Raw genomic sequence first — 17189 nt, forward strand, 5'->3', positions numbered from 1 at the left:
AAAATCAAAGGGACAGCAATGACAACTTTTACATTTGTTCTGTAGTCATTTGAATTGAAGCCCTTGGAAAAGGGAAGCTTTTGAAAATTCAAATTGTGCATTTTCCACCCAAACATGCTTGCTGGGCTTTTACACACATGCACACACACATGGCCTCAATCTCAGTGGATATATTTATCCCATCCATGAAAATGAAAATAAAATTGTATTAAAAAGACTCAAACTGTTTAAATATAATGTACACCATTAATGAAGAGGAAAATTACCACACAGAATTTTATGCAAATTTATTTCCGGTTTCTTTGGTGATGGGCCAAAATAAGAAAAGCTAATGTTCAGATTTCAGCTTTTTACTTCTTATTTCCTCTTGACAATTGCCAATCTTTATCTTTATCAAATTGACGAGAAAGTGAAGGGTATGCTACACTTGAGCACATTGGGAAAATACAGTTTAGATATTTGTTAAAGCAATTAATGAAAAAGGACATTATAATCCTCCAAACCAATAAAATAATTTAAAAATTAGATAAATTTATTTTGTATTTTTCCTTCTCTATGTTAGGACCATGTTATGTCTCATCAAAGAATACAACTAGCATTTAAAATGTTACTTGTCATTAAAAAAACATTATAACTTAAAGAGAGAATATGGTTAAGAGAGTTTATTTCTAATGTCAGTAATTCTGAGTAAAATATAATAATATTAACTATGATTTATTTAAATTAATAATACATTTTCCCCATGGGTTGGTTTTCCTTATCGCTGACATTTCAAAGCAAGACAAAGAAGATTTTAAAAAATCAAAACTATTTAGAAATATTTAGCTGGTCCAAAGCCCATTGATTTAAAGTAACTCTCACTTGTTAAAATCACCTGAATTTCTCCAAACACTGTATTTAGGAACACTTTTAAAGCTCTGACCTGCTTTATAATTTCACTTTTAATTAGAGGTTTTTTTTTTTTTTTTTGGTTTCTGTGTTATTAAAAAGCTATCTTTCCTGAAACTTTAGAAATAACTGCAAATTCCTTTTAAGTTTAATTGGTAACAGCTTGGCAGGTGAGACATATATGAAAATCCCAAGGTACCAATAGTGAGTAACTCAAAACTAATAACCCAGCCAAAGAAAATTAATCTTCCATTGCCCATAGTCTGTGTGTTTAGCTGAAGTTTTGTTCCTTATCCATCCACCCTGGAAGAACTTACAATAGCAAAGTTATAGGAAATAGACATGATCTAAAATTGACACCATTGCATTCAGATCCATTTTCATATGCTTTATTTTCTGACAATACCAATCTTCTCCATATAATGAGTTTTTGTGGTAATTTATTGCTTGACTGTCTCAAGCCTGGAGCTAAAAAGTATTAAAAAGAGAAAAAAAGTGCTATTTACAATAAAAATATTTGAGAATGTATAACTGGAAAAGAAATACGGCAAAATGTTAAGCTTTTTGACTACTGAGTAAAGATAGTTAAGGGGCTCTCACCCAAAGGTTTCTTTCATGTCACACTTTTTAGAATCAACTTGATATAATTTTTCTTTCAAAAAGGCTTATTTAATCTGACAATTATGCATACTCTGCTTTAAAAGCTGCTCTTTTGGGTATCTTTTTAAAAACAATATAGTTTATGCAAATTTTAGTTCAATTTTTTAAACTATTAAAATAATAGTTAAAAATTTTAAAGTTGTTTTTTTCTTTACATATTAAAATAATTCATTTCCTTTTTAGGAAATCTAAAGATATGACTTGGGGAAGTCACTTGACTTTGATATATTCAACTGAGGGAAAAAAACTTTGTTCCAGTTCTGTCCAGCCTATGGATGTGCTCTGGAATTTGTCAGATTTCTACATACAATAAAGAAGTGGTGGTAAAGCCAGTGTTTGCTTATGTATCTAATCTTCATGACATCTATTTAATTGTGCTAAAGTAAAAAGAATATTTATTTTGGAGGGTTGTATTAAATAATCACAGACGACGCTGCACAATCTCATATTCCATAGGAAGGAATGCCAAATGCATGGACCCTCCCTCAGACTGACTTTTATGGAACTCAAATCATTAAATTAGCAAAAATAAGCAATATGTTTTTGGCATTTTAAGACTGTTCATTTCAAACTCGGGTTATCTAAATGGCATATCAGTCACGGGAGATGGAAGCCATCTTAAAACCTAGGAAGGGAGATGGGAGAGAGATTTAGCTCAAGGTTTTTTGACTGTGGCACTACTGACACTTGGGGTGGATAAGTCTCTATTGTAGGTTGTTTTCCTGTGCATTGTAGATTGTTTAGCAGCAACTCTCCGCTCTATATACAAGATGCCAGTAGCACCGCTTCCCACCTCCAAGTTGTGACAACCAAACTGACTCCAGGCTTTGCCAAATGTCTCCTAAGGGAAGGGGAGTTGGGGGGGGATACTTATCCCTGGTTGAGGACCACCGGGTTAGGTAGAACCAAGGAATCCTGTGTTTTTAGTGGCCTGGATCAGTGATACTCAAGGGGTAGGGTTAGAAGAATCACCTGGAGGGCTTTTTCCAGTCATCCATGGCTCTAGAGATTTTGGTGTACAGCTTTCACCCCCTCAATTATTTCTACCTCTGTTGCCTACCTCTCATCTCTGTCCAGTGTGCTAGAGTATCCTGAAATAAATAAAGCAATTTTTAAAAGCCTAAAATATCCTGGGTTAACCAGATAAAATCCATGGGAGCCCTTTCCCTCATGACAGCCACCTCCAAGCTAACTTCTGGACTCATAAGAGGAAACCTTGAGTTGTGCACACACGCGACCATTTTATTGGCAGCCTGAGCACCAGGACTGTTTGGGAGAAAACTGATAACATTTGTGATAATCCCTGTCCTTCTCAATCTCGTGAGGAGAAGGGGCAAGGCTGTAGCACAGAGCAATTAAAAACATTTCCCTTTTTTCTTTCTATAATGCCATTCACACACTGTAGACATGTAGAATCTTTTTTTTTTTATAAGCAATAATTCTTTAACTATGATAATGACTTTCTAAATCACTCTGAATGGTGAGGCGGTCATAATTCTGAAAAAGTGATGCTTTTTGGTAAAGATCAGACACATAGAAACATGCTTCTCCCACCAGAATAGCTCCAAGCCTCAGGCCCTGGCTTTACATAGCACTTCACACTTCAGAAAATGCTCTCGCACTCATGATCTTGAGTGAACCTAAACAATCTTGTGAGCGAGGAAAGGCAGGTGTTTTTATCCCCATTTTACAGATGAGGAAACTGGCCCAGAGAGTTCGTGAGACTGGCCCCTCCAGTTATTTATTGGGGCAGCCAGAATTTGAATGCAGCTTGTTCACTCCCAAAGCCAGTGCTTTTTCCATATTATTTCACAAAAACGGTGCTCAGCCTTAAAGCCATAATGCTAGCCTTCAGATTCCATGCAGTTAGGACTCTTTGCAGAAGGCCTCTCTCTTCCAAAACAACTCCACTATGCTGTATTCACGCAGGTCTGACAAAGAGCAGTGAGGCAGTCATCCTTCTTAGCAAGCTACTTAAGATTGGCAAAGCCATATATTTTTCTAATGGAAAAATGTCACCACAGATAAGGAAATAAAGTTACTTAACTCGCCAGGATTCATTAACTAAAGCTGATGTTGCTGCTGATGCTGTAGTTAATGTCCCACAAATTAATCTAACAATACCCGGTAACTCCTTGTTCACAAATCACACACTATAAATTTGGACGACCCTAGAATGATGTCTCTTTTCTTTGTTAGTAAAACTGCCATCCCCTAGCAAGGCTGGCGAGTGCAGGTTAAAAGCTCAGGTTTTGCTACTGGAAGATACTAGAATGAGAAACTGTGCCAATAACAAAGCACCGATGCTTATTTTTAGCTAGACTGGAACATTGGAAAAGTGACATTTTGGCTAGAAGGAAGGTCTCTGGAGCTATACACAGTGTCTGAGGGGCTCAGGCTGGCGTCTGTGAAAGGGCTCTCCTCCCAGCAGATCACTCCAAAGGAATGAACTTTAATCTGTGATCCAATTGGCCGCCTTTCTGAATATCAGCCTCAGGAAGTCAGTTTATATTTACATCTTGTGAAAGCATGACCAAGCAAAGGTAATACTAACCTCGTCTATAGCTTTCTTATAGCTCTGAGATAAGAGGAAACCAATCCAGAAGAATCCACGGGAGGGGGAAAAGCCGGAAGAAAGGCAGCAGGTTAGACACAAAATGGAAATTGTTAGTACACAACTGATAAATGCAAAAGGGCAAGAAGAACCTCAACCCAGAATGGTGTGAATGCCCTTCATTGTTACCCTCACTGTACTTCCTTACTTTAAAATGTAAAAAAATAAAGTAAACGAAAACATCTTCACATCCATTTCACAGAAAAGATTCTTGGAAAATTTAAATAAAATAAGTGGATAATAACTCATTCCAAATAATTTCCAACTTTCAAATTTCAGCTTCTATGCTCTTATTTCTTTCTTTAAGGCTATTTGGGGTCTGACGTGTTACAGCAATGAAGCTAGATTTCAGGTTGTCAGCCCCCTATCAGACCATGCTTATCAAGTTTTGGTCTAGAAAATACAGTCCTAGAGCGGCAGAAATGCAGCAGAAAAATTGTAATATTAATTCATGTGGAAAATAATATAGGAAAAGGCCAGAATATACAAGAGAAATCCATAGAAAGTGCCCAAATATTCTTAATTGTTACTTTCAACATGTTTTTGCTAAAGCTGCTGAGTAGAAATTATGGAATAATGTGAGTTATTTCTCTTCCTGTTTTATTCTGTAACATAGTGCTAAAGATCAGCAAAATAACCAAAGGCAGATAAGCAATCCAAGATCTGTTCATTTCTTTCCTAATCAGGTATGACTTCCTTCCAGATGCTTCTAGCATCCGTTCTTATTAATCGCAACATTTTTTGTTTCATAGTCATGAGTGCATCCCCAACTACTTTATCCTGCGGGTTCTCTGGGAAATTAAAAGAGTTCAAAACGGTTTGAGAGAAAAGCACTCACAGCCGGTCGACTAGGTCGGGTAATTTCCCTGGATTCTTCAGGTTTCACTTTGGAAGGCTCATGGGGGAGCACAGGTGATCCTTCCGACTTACTGTTGGCTAGAGGAAAAAACAGAGGGCCAAGAAAGATAAAGACCGTCAGAAGGTGCTGGCTCAAGTTCTGGAGTTCTGTGGTGAGTCAGCCTTGGAAATGACTCAGCGGACACCTCATTCACTTAAGCAAATCCTCAAGCACATCCGTGAAAAAACAGTCAATGTTCAGGCAAACAAAATCAGCCATACACATTTAGTCTTATAACCTGGAGGTCACTGGTAATAATAAGAAAAACTAGCCAGCACCGCCATTTACTGAGCACTAATTTTGTGTCAGGCTTAGTGCTAAACGCTTTCTATGTCAATTGTCTCATTGAATCCTTGCTCCAACCCAATGACGTGGCACTGTTTTCCTGTATGACAGTTGAACACAGACTTAGAGAGATGACACAACTAGCCTAAGGTTACACTGAAGTTATACGCAGACCTGGGATTCTGTCTGATTTCTCAAAGTCCTATTCTCAGTTATTATACTAAACCAGCCTCTGAGTTAGCATTCTATGTTTGATTTCTTCTTTTACCACTTACCCATCGGGATAAGTTTTTCTGACAAAATGTTGTAGAAAAAAATAGAAACCTGTTTTATTTGGAGGAACGATTTTTAAATGGGGGGAGGAAAGGGGAGTTGTCTAGGGTGAGGGCAGGAAGGAGAGTGTTGGTGATAAAGGGGAAGGGCCCTAGAAGAGAGGTTATAGAGCAAGAGCTGGGGGAGGGCTGACTGACAGCTACAAGTGAAGAGCATCCCTCCGATCTATGAGCTTATAGGTAGAGAAGAAGCAATCTAAGGTGGGAGAGATTCCTTTGTTTGGTTTCAAAGTGGTCTTTCCTGGGTAGGGATACACCAGGGATATGAGTGCTTTTAACCCAGAAAAACCAAAGGCCACAGGAAAGAAGATAAGAATTAAACCTGAACCAGATCAGAGAATTAAAATGGTCTACCTAAGTTTGGTTTTCTTTAGCACTTGCTGTAACTAAGCAAATTAAGTTGCTTATGAATAGAAAAAAGGTAAGGGAATGGCAGTTTTCCAAAGTCAGTAACTTTACATCTGGATCAAGGCAACAAAAGTATACATGGCTCTGGGTGGTGCCACTGATGTCAGAAGATTGCACATGGGACAGCCGCAGGCCAGTCCCTATCCCAATTCATAGACACAAGCATTGCACGTCTGACATCGACCTTTCCAAAACGGACGTACAGTGAGTTTACTCAAAGAAATATTAGGAGGTAAAGTATGATTGTGTCTAATGAAGAGGCTAAGAGAGAATAAAGAACTGGTGGTTTTCATTAGGAAGAGTAATTTATAAGTGTTTTCCAAATTGCACTTAAAAAAAATCCCGGTCTTTATTACTTGGAGGCAAAATTATCTTCTGAAGAAGATTATGCAGAAAGAGTACATTTTGATTAGCTATAAACAATAGGTTATCATGTATAATTAGCTGGACACATTAATGTTTTTCACAAGCTTCCTCATTAATGAAAACTAAGCAATGAAGAATGACTTGAATTAAATGGTCAGAGAGGCTAATTTTTACCTCTCTAATAGGAAAACCCAGAAGAGTCAAGTATACTTTTTAAGTCATAGATTTTATATCTTCTCTCAAGTGTATATTTATTCTACATTAGCCTTTATTAACTTTCCCTTTGAAAAATACCTTGTATTCTGAACACAGTTGACACAAGGGGAAGAGGATACTTGGGGGTCCATGAAACTCTAACCAATCAATCAAATGGAAATGGAAATTCAGATGACTGATGACTACATTTTCAAATAAGACCAATATTCTGTGATCTCCCTGGAGGACACCGGTATCTGCAATTAGAAAGGATTTAGTCTACACTGATGTCACACATATAACTGGGGATGGTGGTCCACTCCCCTAAGGAGACTGAGGCTGAGAGCAGTTAAGCGGCTCTTCAGCAACACACAGTGGTGGCCATGCCAGGACCAGAAGTCACAGAAGTCAGGAAGTAATCTGATTCCCTGTGCATGGCTCTCCTCCTCAGGGAATGCTGTCCTGGAAAGGTAGGGGAAAGCATTACCTCGAACCCTCGTCCGTTCGCTGGATCCTGCTTGTGACCCAGGTTGAGAGCCACCTTGGGAGCTGGGCTGGGAGCTAGGGGTGCTGGAGCTGGAGGAACTGCCACTGCTGGTCCTCTGCAAGGGGCTCTCCACGATGGGCTCAGTTCTCCGGAGGTCAGGGTTGCTGCATGGACAGCAGAGCACAGAGATTACACTCTCAAGACCTTGGCTCTGGTAGACACAAGCATAGTCCAGTCCCATTCCCAGTACAAAGGGGTAAAGAGAGTACTTATATGACCTTGCATTACAGGGGTCAATGGTAATGATAGTCATGCTATCCTCTGTGGAGCTCCTGGCCAGATTCTGCATCTGGATGGGAAGAACTCATGACCTAACTCTTGGGTCATCACACCGAACGTATTAGCTCTGAAATGGTGAATCTTCAAAGGAGGCTTTCTTTTAAACCCCTTTTCCTATTCTCATTGTAAAACACTTGAAAATATTACAAGGTAAAAATAGGGAAGCAATGTATGCAACCTCTGAATCGAGATATTCAACTATATTTTACTGGATGGAATATTATCTTCTAGTCTTTCTTCTTTTGTATGTATGGAAGCACACTGTATATTCAATTTTGCATCTTGCTTTTTTCCCCTATAGACTGCATTGTGAGCAGCTTCTTATGCTTCTAAAAACAATAATAGCTGCATAGTATTCCATTATATAGATAAATTAGTTCAACCATTCTTCTATTGTTAGGTGCTTCCGATACATTGCTATTATACATAACAGTGAAATAACCATCTAGATGCATACAAATATTCACAATCACATCTCTCCTAGAACTGGAATTCTTGGGTGGAAGGGCATGAACTTAGGTATGTATGTGCACATATATACGTATGTGAATGTATAAACATACTGCCAGTTTTCACTGAACTGCATGAGATGATCCATCTCACTGAATTCTCACCAGGCTTTATTATGAACAGCTAACTAATTTGTAAAAAATTGTATTTTGTTGTTTTAGTGCAGTTTTTAAAAATTAAGTGAAGTAAGTCAGAAAGAGAAAAACAAATACCATATGCTAACACATATATATGGAATAAAAAAAAAAAAAAAAGGTTCTGAAGAACCTAGGGGCAGGACAGGAATAAAGATGCAGATGTAGAGAATGGACTTGAGGACACGGGGAGGGGGAAGGGGAAGCTGGGACGAAGTGAGAGAGTGGCATGGACATATATACACTACCAAATGTAAAATAGATAGCTAGTGGGAAGCAGCTGCATAGCACAGGGAGATCAACTCGGTCGTTTGTGACCACCTAGAGGGGTGGGATAGGGAGGGTGGGAGGGAGACGCGAGAGGGAGGAGATACGGGGATATATGTATACATATAGCTGATTCACTTTGTTATACAGCAGAAACTAACACACCATTGTAAAGCAATTATACTCCAATAAAGATGTTATTAAAAAAATGTAATTCTATGCTTTCCTTTTGCTCTGCCCATTTCAGGAGTATCAAGTGGGTAACAGGTACTCTGCACTGTGTTGGGTGTCAGATGCTTCATGTATAAATGTGAAAATAATACGGTCCCTTCCCTTGAGACACTTGCAGTTTGGTCTGTTAAAATCTGGCCACAAAATGGCATCATTAAAGCAGCAACAAAAGCAAATAATTTCTTTCTGAAAACACAAGAGTCTTGCTTTGCAGTAACATATTTGGCGAAAATATTTGGTCGAGTTGCAAAAATTCTTAAATATTGGGTTATTAGAAGACATGCTGGTGGTCCTGGAAAACATGTGAAAATAAAATATGTCCTCATAATTTATTAATTTTGATCATACAAATGTAGAATTTATGACAATATTCACCACTTAAATTTTTTATGGTAAAGGGGTTGCTAAGTCAACCTAACAGTAAAACTGACTGCAGAAGTGAGTGTTGGTAAACTTAAGGAAAACTTAAAAAATTCTTGGTATCTTTATGGCACTCCTTTGAGTAGTAATTATTTTTGTGAAAACTGCTAGCATTTAATTGATTGAAATAGATTTGGATCCATAATGGAAATACCCTCCCTCCTGTTTGGAGAATACCTAAAATGATAAATGTGTGATACTTCTGCAATATGCCACCTTTCAAATTTTTCATTTTTTTTTTCAAAAAGAAACAATCCTATCTCCTTTCATTCCCAAATAATGAATTCTTCCCCACTGTCCTCTTTCATTAAACAGTAGTGGTCAAGAATTATTTATGTATAATTAATAAATTCTAAAAATATTTTTTCTAAAAATTATATTACGGGTCAAGGGTGATGGGCATACTAGGGTTTCTTGGTGGTTGCTCTCATTTTGTGGAGATGTAATGTAGTGTTCTTTGTATGAAAAAAAAAATCTATGAAGAGGATACAGTTCAGTGAGTTCTGAGTATTTTCCCTGGCAGCTGTCGTGTGGCAGCAGGATCCAGCTCTTTGCTCGAATACAGCACTCCTTTGATCATTTAACCAAAACCTTTCTATTAAATACCTGCTTTGTGAGACCAGTGGACCAGTTTGAGGGATGGAGGAGAGTACAGGTCACAGGGCAGAGGGTCAAGGTACAACATAATCCTAGAGATGAGACAGGTGCAGTGGAGACAACAGCCAGCAAGGCAAAACTCCATACGTTGTGCGAGCATCTGCAAATGGTGTTGGAGTTTAGGAAACAAGGCATGCAGCCTGGAGCGGTCAACAGTGGTGTCAGGAAGGAGACAGGACTTGATTAGGCTTCAGAGGGGTGGGGGAAGAGTGTGAGCAGACATTGACTGGGGTTTTCCTGGGGCTTGTTGATGTAAAGAGGACGCCATCCTGACTGGGTACCAAATCTGCGTTAGGAAACCCTGGGAGAGTGGGTCATCAGAAGAAATGGGCGGCTTATGCAGCAATGGCCTTAAAGTCTGGCAGAGAACATGGGCCTCCCAGGGCCGGCTTATGAATGACTGGTCAGGACGGAGGCAGGTTGACCAGATAGGAGGCTGCTGCCATGTTAGATGATAAGGCCCAGGCCAGGGTTGTCCTGGCATAGAAGAGTGGCCTGGGCATCAGCAGAACCAGCCGGGAAGAACCTGCATCTCTGACTGGGGCTCAAGGGCCTCTTTCAGTGTGAAGTTAATTGGATCCCATGGGCATTAAATCCCCGACCTGGGCCTTGTTAGTACAAGTCCCCTCCAACTGGAGCTAACCAGTGTGGGCGCCGATCTTAATAGGGTGCTATTTTTGCTGCTGGAGTCTCAAAGAAGTGTTTAGTTTCTATGTAACCACACATAGAAAGAGGGAAACCTTTAAAATGCGTTCCTACCTTATTTGCTTTTTTGGTAAAATATGAGTGTTTTGAGAAAATGTCACACTGTTCATATTTTTCTCTTCCTTATTATGTTGTAATTTAGTCTGGCCTAGGGGCCAAGGGGGCTGAGATAAATGCTCTTAGAGGGGATCAATTTCAGAAGAATTCCATGAAATAACAGATTTTCCTTGTTCATATATTAACTGAGCCTACTCAGATCCAAATGTGTAAAAACGTGAAAACATTCATATAGATTTCTTTAAATGCTAACTTTTAGCTCAGACATTTGCCATCCTGCAGAGAATGCTGTTTGGTCTATAAAACACACAGTAAAGTGAAAATTATTCCATTTACTTGAGTCATATAAAAAAGTCAAAACAGAAAATTAGGACTACAAAGTGATTTCTTGGCCTAAATACTAGGGCCAAGTCTATAATTAACTGGCTGCCCACCAAAATTCATTTTACTTTGTTCTTTGATGACATAGCAAATGAGAACAAACAAGCCATAAGAAGACAGGTTTGGGATGGGATGGAGAATTATTTTTTGAAATTAAGCATTTAGTCATTGGGTTTTGACTGGGTGTTACTGGATTAATTTAAATCTTTTCATACTCTGTACTTGTCTAATCAAATTTTAATGTGCTTTAAAAGAACACATGAATCAAAGTTAAATGTTAAAGTGCATGGAAGGTTTTAAAGCAGAAATTTAAAAAATGAACAAATCAAATCATGATTTAAACTCAACTGTTCACCTTGACATTTAAGGCAGTATAAGGCATTTGGGAGTCTATACAGTATTGCAAAGGACAAAATATTTAAAAGCAACCCTTTTTTTAAATGGCTTTACGGATGGGCAGTTGTCTGACAAATGGTACAAAAATAACTATGAGGACTTTATTAGAACCAATAGAAAATAAGACAGTCTCTAAGTTCAGTAACAGCCTCCCTCCCACTCCGCTCCCACCGCCCGTGAATCACGTCTCCCATTGTCTGTGCCCCTGTGTATTTCCTTTACACACTGACTCTGGGCTTGGCCGTGTGACTTATGGTTGCCAATGGGACATCAGTAAAGATGATAGAAGCAAAGGCTTCAAAAGTGCTTGTGTATTGGGGCTTTCCCTCTTGGGATGTTGTCCTGAAATCACCAAACAGTCAAGAAGCCCAGGATGGAAGACCATGTGATGATACAGCTGACCTATCAGCTCAGTGCAGCTGCATAAGCGAGCCCAGGTGAGACCAGCGGAACAACTTTGCAGCCAACCCACAGAATCGTGAGCAATAATAAATCGTTACTATCTCAGGCCACTATGTCTTGGCATGCTATATTATGCAACAAAGGTGAACTAAAGCCATCTCTAGCACAGTAAGTATACCAAATCCCAAAACGTTTTAAAATGCAATCGAGTCTAGAGTTGCAAAGTCTGATTCACATCTTAAATGCTGGTCACTTAGAGATACGTGACAGCAAGGGACAGGCTTGCTGGGCAGATTGTTCCACAAGGCAGAGATAGGGATTCTCCATCCTCCCCTGCGATGCCTCTGACTTTCATTGCAGGTAAGTAATTATTACCTCTTAGCTCACTTCCTCTCTACCTTCTCTGTAAGCAGAAAAACATTAGCTGTCTTCACAAGGTCTGCATTCTTTGTAAAAAGTACAATGTTTAAGAGGTTCCAAGGGAAAAGCACGTGTTTTGCAAACCACTGACCATCAAACACCAGTTATCTTAGGGCCTTAATGTCATTAAAATAACATTTCAGAGGGAACAAAGAGTTGCTTTTTATTTGGCTATAGAATGACAGTTCTCTTTCTTTATGGTTGAGAGAGGGAAAAAGATTTAAAGTTGAAATGATGCTTGATCTATAGCAACTAAAATTCTAAACAACTGATCTAATGAACACAGCCTTGAAGGCAGGGTTCAAATGAGCAAGAAGTACTGATAATTGGGGGCTTATCACTGCTCGAAGAGGGGGACTGTTAAAGTTCAGGCCGGCAATCCAGGCTGACATTCCTTTGGCTCCCTGGTCACAGTCTGCTCCAGGCTTCCTCAGCTGCTCACAGCACCAGCTCAGCGTGAACCTGACGAGTCACTGGACAAAAATTGCTCATTGGCAACTCCACTCAGATGAGCTAGCTTCTTTGCCCTCAAGGGATGAATGTTTTTAGTGCAGTTCCATCTTATTTATGGACTGACCCCTTCCTAAGGCTTTTCATGGGAAGAGGAAAATGAAAGCTTTATGATCAAAAGCATTCCATATTTTAGGATCTGTACAAATAGTCATAACCTTCATTTTCAGTCTCTCCTTCTCTCTTTTTTTTTTTTAAACTGCAACCTATTTTATTTATTTATTTATTTTTGGCTGTGTTGGGTCTTTGTTTCTGTGCGAGGGCTGTTCTCTAGTTGCAGCAAGCGGGGGCCACTCTTCATCGCGGTGCGCGGGCCTCTCACTGTCGCGGCCTCTCTCGTTGCGGAGCACAGGCTCCAGACGCGCAGGCTCAGTAGTTGTGGCTCACGGGCCCAGTTGCTCCGCGGCATGTGGGATCTTCCCAGACCAGGGCTCAAACCCATGGCCCCTGCACTGGCAGGCAGATTCTCAACCACTGTGCCACCAGGGAAGCCCCTCTCCTTCTCTTTGACTAGCAAGAGTCCTCTTATGAACACAATGAAGACGGATAAAACAGCCTGCCCAAGTTCCTTTTTATAGTCTCAGCAGAGGCCATTTGCTATTTCAGTTGATCCTAAAAAGGAGTGTACTCTTCATGAAAAATCTGAGGGAAGCTTGATGAACTATAGCAGCAAACAGCATCTGTTACCACATAAAATCTGCTCAGATACTGTAAGGATATTGTTTATTTTCCAGCTTCTTCTCTTGAGACCTCGACACCAACCAGTAGGTGGATGCAACTTCCTGATTGTAGGAATACACAGGGTTGGTAGAAAATTCTAGGAGAGCACAGAGCAACAGTGGGAACATCACAGTATTTCAGTGACGTTCCTTAATGCCAGAGGTGATTTCCTCATGAGAACTAGTTCTTCTGTAATTTGCCAAACTAGGGAAGTTCTGCAGCTGGTGGCTACAGCATTTCTTTGGCAATTACTTTGTACTGTCTCAATAGCTCCCACGGCACATTTCTTGACCTGATGCTAAAATCATCTCAGATCAGGCCATTTTGTTTGGCTGGCTTCATGAAACGGTCTCTGAAGTAACGGTCAGGGGCGCTGCACCCAGACTTCTATGTGTAGTCTTACTCCCACATTTACAAAACTGCCAAGTAAGGTAAACCTGGTTGGATTCTGGGCTGATTCATTCGTTGACTCTGTGATTCATTGACTCGTTCATTCATGAGCCCTCACTGTACACTGATTTCTGTGAAAGGCTACTGCAGAAATAAAAGGCATGTGTCTGGTCCACCAAAGCTTACAGTCTGGGTGGACAGCCAACATGCCTCTGAAGTGAAAAAAGAACAAAGACATTTTTTTAGGAAAGCAACAATGACAATGGTAGGTGGGGACTTCTCCCTTCAACTTACCCATCTTCCTTCCCTTACCTTGCTCTGATGGGTTGAGATCCTAGTCTGGGTCCTAGAGCACTACCATTTCCAGGAGAATTCTTTCTCGCTAATGCTGGGGATATAGAAGTTGTTCTTTGAGGCACCTGAAAGAAAACCAGAATTCAGAAATATTTTCCATAAAATAGCTTCCGCAGGGTTCTGCCTGAAAAGCAGCCTACTCCTTTCCTAAGATCTGCCAGGAGATACAGAACTATCAGAAACAGGAAAGAAACATCTTGCATTTCTCAAAGAAATATTTAACTCCCTAAACAAAATCAAACGAAAGGCAATGAGGCACATTTCAGCCACCATTAGGGAGTACAAAGTGCTCAATTTTAAAAACAAATTTAGAAACAGACCAAGCGAATTATTTTGATTCACTGGGCTAAAATAATTGATTTCCTTCGTTTGCACAAGAGTGGTGGATATCAGAAATTTCTCTGGGGTATCATTAACTCAGCTGATCATTGGAAATTGCATCTGATGAGACATCCAGATAAACCGAGTTCCATTTTTAACTCACAATACAACTGATAAACAGGTAAGGAAATTATGAAATCTGGTGAGAAATTAGGGTATCAGGCTAGAACTTAGGACATAAGCCACATGTTAGTGAGCTCAGAAAAACTACTGCAGTAGATCCTGAACGGTTCCACTTCCTAATCAACTTGCAATTGCTAATTAAAAACAAACCGCCAACTCTGAACTTTGGAAGGTCAATTTGCAAACGTAATACAAAACAGGACTAATACTGAAAATACTAGAAGGTCTTCAAAAAACTATGTGAATATCAGTCAGACTGCGAGGTACAGTAGGAAAACGTATCATTAGCTTATCTGTCCAGGGCCTAAGGTAGAATTCAAGTATGCCTCATGTTATGAAACATTTTCTAATGAAATCAAATACTGGTAAGTGTACCAAAGGAGTCCAACATGAGGGGAGAGTAGAGGAAAAACTTACTTTATGAAAAGTGACTAGGAAATGAAAATGTACATCTCCTGTGACAGCTGGTTGGGCTAAACATTCATCAGCTGCTTCAACTTTTATTTATTTTTGGAGGCCCTTTTAAAGTAGGTTTATGTTTTGTACTAGGTATTTTTAAATTATGCTTTGTTTTAATATTATGTTTAGTATATTAAATGATATTTAACACTAATACGGATCTTAATGGTTATTATAATACATTTTAAGATAAAGACCTAGAAAGATGAGTCAGTGAAGTGAAGCAGAATAACCAAATCAGTGTTCCCACCTGCTCAAATTAAATATTACTATCACTATTTTTCCTTTTGCACTTGGTCAACTGAAATAGTTGTAGAGAGAGAGAGTCTAATGAATTATTAAAATCTAAAATCTTTGTATTGGTCTCAATTTTTTCTCCCAGAGTTATAAGTGTGTGCCTGCGTGTTTTTAGAGAGCGGACCAATAATGTCAAATGTTTCCCCAGCTCTCCTGTCTGCTCCTCTGCCCATCCTATTTTCCAGATTGAACTCTGCTCCATAAATAACTTCTTCTGATGGCATCTCTGCTTCCACAAGATGAGAACAACAACAAAAGAGCCATTATCAGCTAATTTCATTTTCAAAATAATGGAAATCCTGGTATAATATCCTTCTGAGAGGAAGATGAGGAAAAATATTTGAAAATCATTGGGTAAAAAGGTCTTATTTTTTTCTGGAATCAACAATGGCATCGATTTCCGGAAATTGCGGGACATTCTATTTGTCATAGCTCTTACGCTGAGTTCAGGAGAAAGGGGAATCCTGAACTGGGAAGAATCTGATGCAAAAATTTCTACAGTATTTTGATATTTCCAGGTTGTCTGTAGTGAGATGCATGGCCACGTTTTAGGACATTTTTTGGAATGTACAACAACTTGGTATAGGCAAAAACAAAACAAATGAAACCAAACCAGTGGAATGGCTGGTCATTTTACCCTAGAGTTTAATCCTCAGTAATCAATTAAGGCTGGAATTAAATTATAACCTGGCCTAGAAGGAGCTTTCCTTAAGTGGAACCAACTAAAATATTCTAAGAGCATTACTATCTTCTGGACATTTGAAACCTGTTTTCACTTTGGGTTATTAAAAATAGGAATAAAAAAATTCTTTACTTTTTAATCTGGAAATTTTAAATTTGTCTAGACATAGATTAAGTCATCGATGAAAATATCCATATTATTCTATTTCTTAAGATGGATAGTTAAAAGAACAGTTTGGAATGCTTGGGGTTGCGAGTTCTCTGGATACAGGATATATGCTTCCAAGTCATTCAGTCTACCTGAGCCTCCATTTCTTTGGGGAAAATGGAGATCAGAAATGATAAACGACACTCCAAGTCTTAGCTTGGGAATGAGGAGGGACCAAAACAAACGTGAGAAGGGACGGTGCTTTGGTGCCAGGTTCTTCAATACTATGAATGGTCTGGAACAGGGGTAATAACAATGATAACAGTAATAGTAATAGTAATAGTAATAATAATAATAATAATAACAAACAATGATGACGATGATAGTGATGTCGATAAAAACCCCAGTAATATTACCTTTGGTGGAATGTCTTCTTCCTGTCGTAACCAAGAGCTTCGGTCAAACTTCTCGATGCGAGTGGGGAGAGGTGGGTTTTCAGAGGTGGGATCCGAGTTCTGGCGCGGCATCTCCACACGGTGAGAGCTCACGTTCAGGGCCTCCTGAAACCCAGAGAGGCCCTTCGTGGGCTGCTCGTGCACCGATTGGGAGGCGGTCAAGGCAGGTCCCTGGGATTTCACAGCTACCAGATGTGGGATCTAAGCATCAAACCAACATCACAGCAGTGTTATTAGAAGAAAAAGCAGATCAGCTAGGACCTCACTCAGGGGAAGGGAAAATAAAATTTTAGGGAGAAAGAACCGGAGTACACAGAGCCCATCACAGTTCTCTGCAGCATGATTTTCAAAGCCCTCTTGAATTTCCCATTTAGAGCTGGAGGGCTGCACCAGGGTTCCTGGCAAAGAGTTAAATGATTGACTTGGGACTGCTAAGAAGTCAGTGAAATAAGTGTCATGATAATGATTTTTAGTGAACATTTATTGAGCAGCAATACAATATATTTACGAGCACTTCTCTTCTAATGCTACAAACTTCCTCCTTTCAACCTCCTAAGTTTGACTTCAGAGAGTGCTCTGTGACACAAGAATTGCTCTGAACATCTTACTTCTTGTGAAC

At 39.4% G+C, this 17189-nt stretch overlaps 1 protein-coding gene across 4 annotated transcripts in view; it reads right to left on the reverse strand.

Annotated features, from left to right (window-relative positions):
• TNIK (TRAF2 and NCK interacting kinase) overlaps positions 1-17189 on the reverse strand; it is a 407791-nt gene that overhangs the window by 39843 nt on the left and 350759 nt on the right. For 2 of the 4 annotated variants that reach the window (XM_036850971.1, XM_036850969.1), the window contains exons 17-21: positions 16532-16771; positions 13985-14091; positions 7134-7297; positions 5001-5098; positions 4103-4126 (exon numbers count right to left, since the gene is read on the reverse strand). In XM_036850971.1, the coding sequence (XP_036706866.1) occupies positions 4103-4126; positions 5001-5098; positions 7134-7297; positions 13985-14091; positions 16532-16771 (633 nt within the window). The remainder of the gene's footprint in view (positions 1-4102; positions 4127-5000; positions 5099-7133; positions 7298-13984; positions 14092-16531; positions 16772-17189) is intronic. The other 2 variants (XM_036850972.1, XM_036850970.1) reach the window with 1 other exon arrangement.

This window comes from Balaenoptera musculus, chromosome 4 (genome assembly GCF_009873245.2).
Source record: "Balaenoptera musculus isolate JJ_BM4_2016_0621 chromosome 4, mBalMus1.pri.v3, whole genome shotgun sequence".
Lineage (NCBI taxonomy): Eukaryota > Metazoa > Chordata > Mammalia > Artiodactyla > Balaenopteridae > Balaenoptera > Balaenoptera musculus.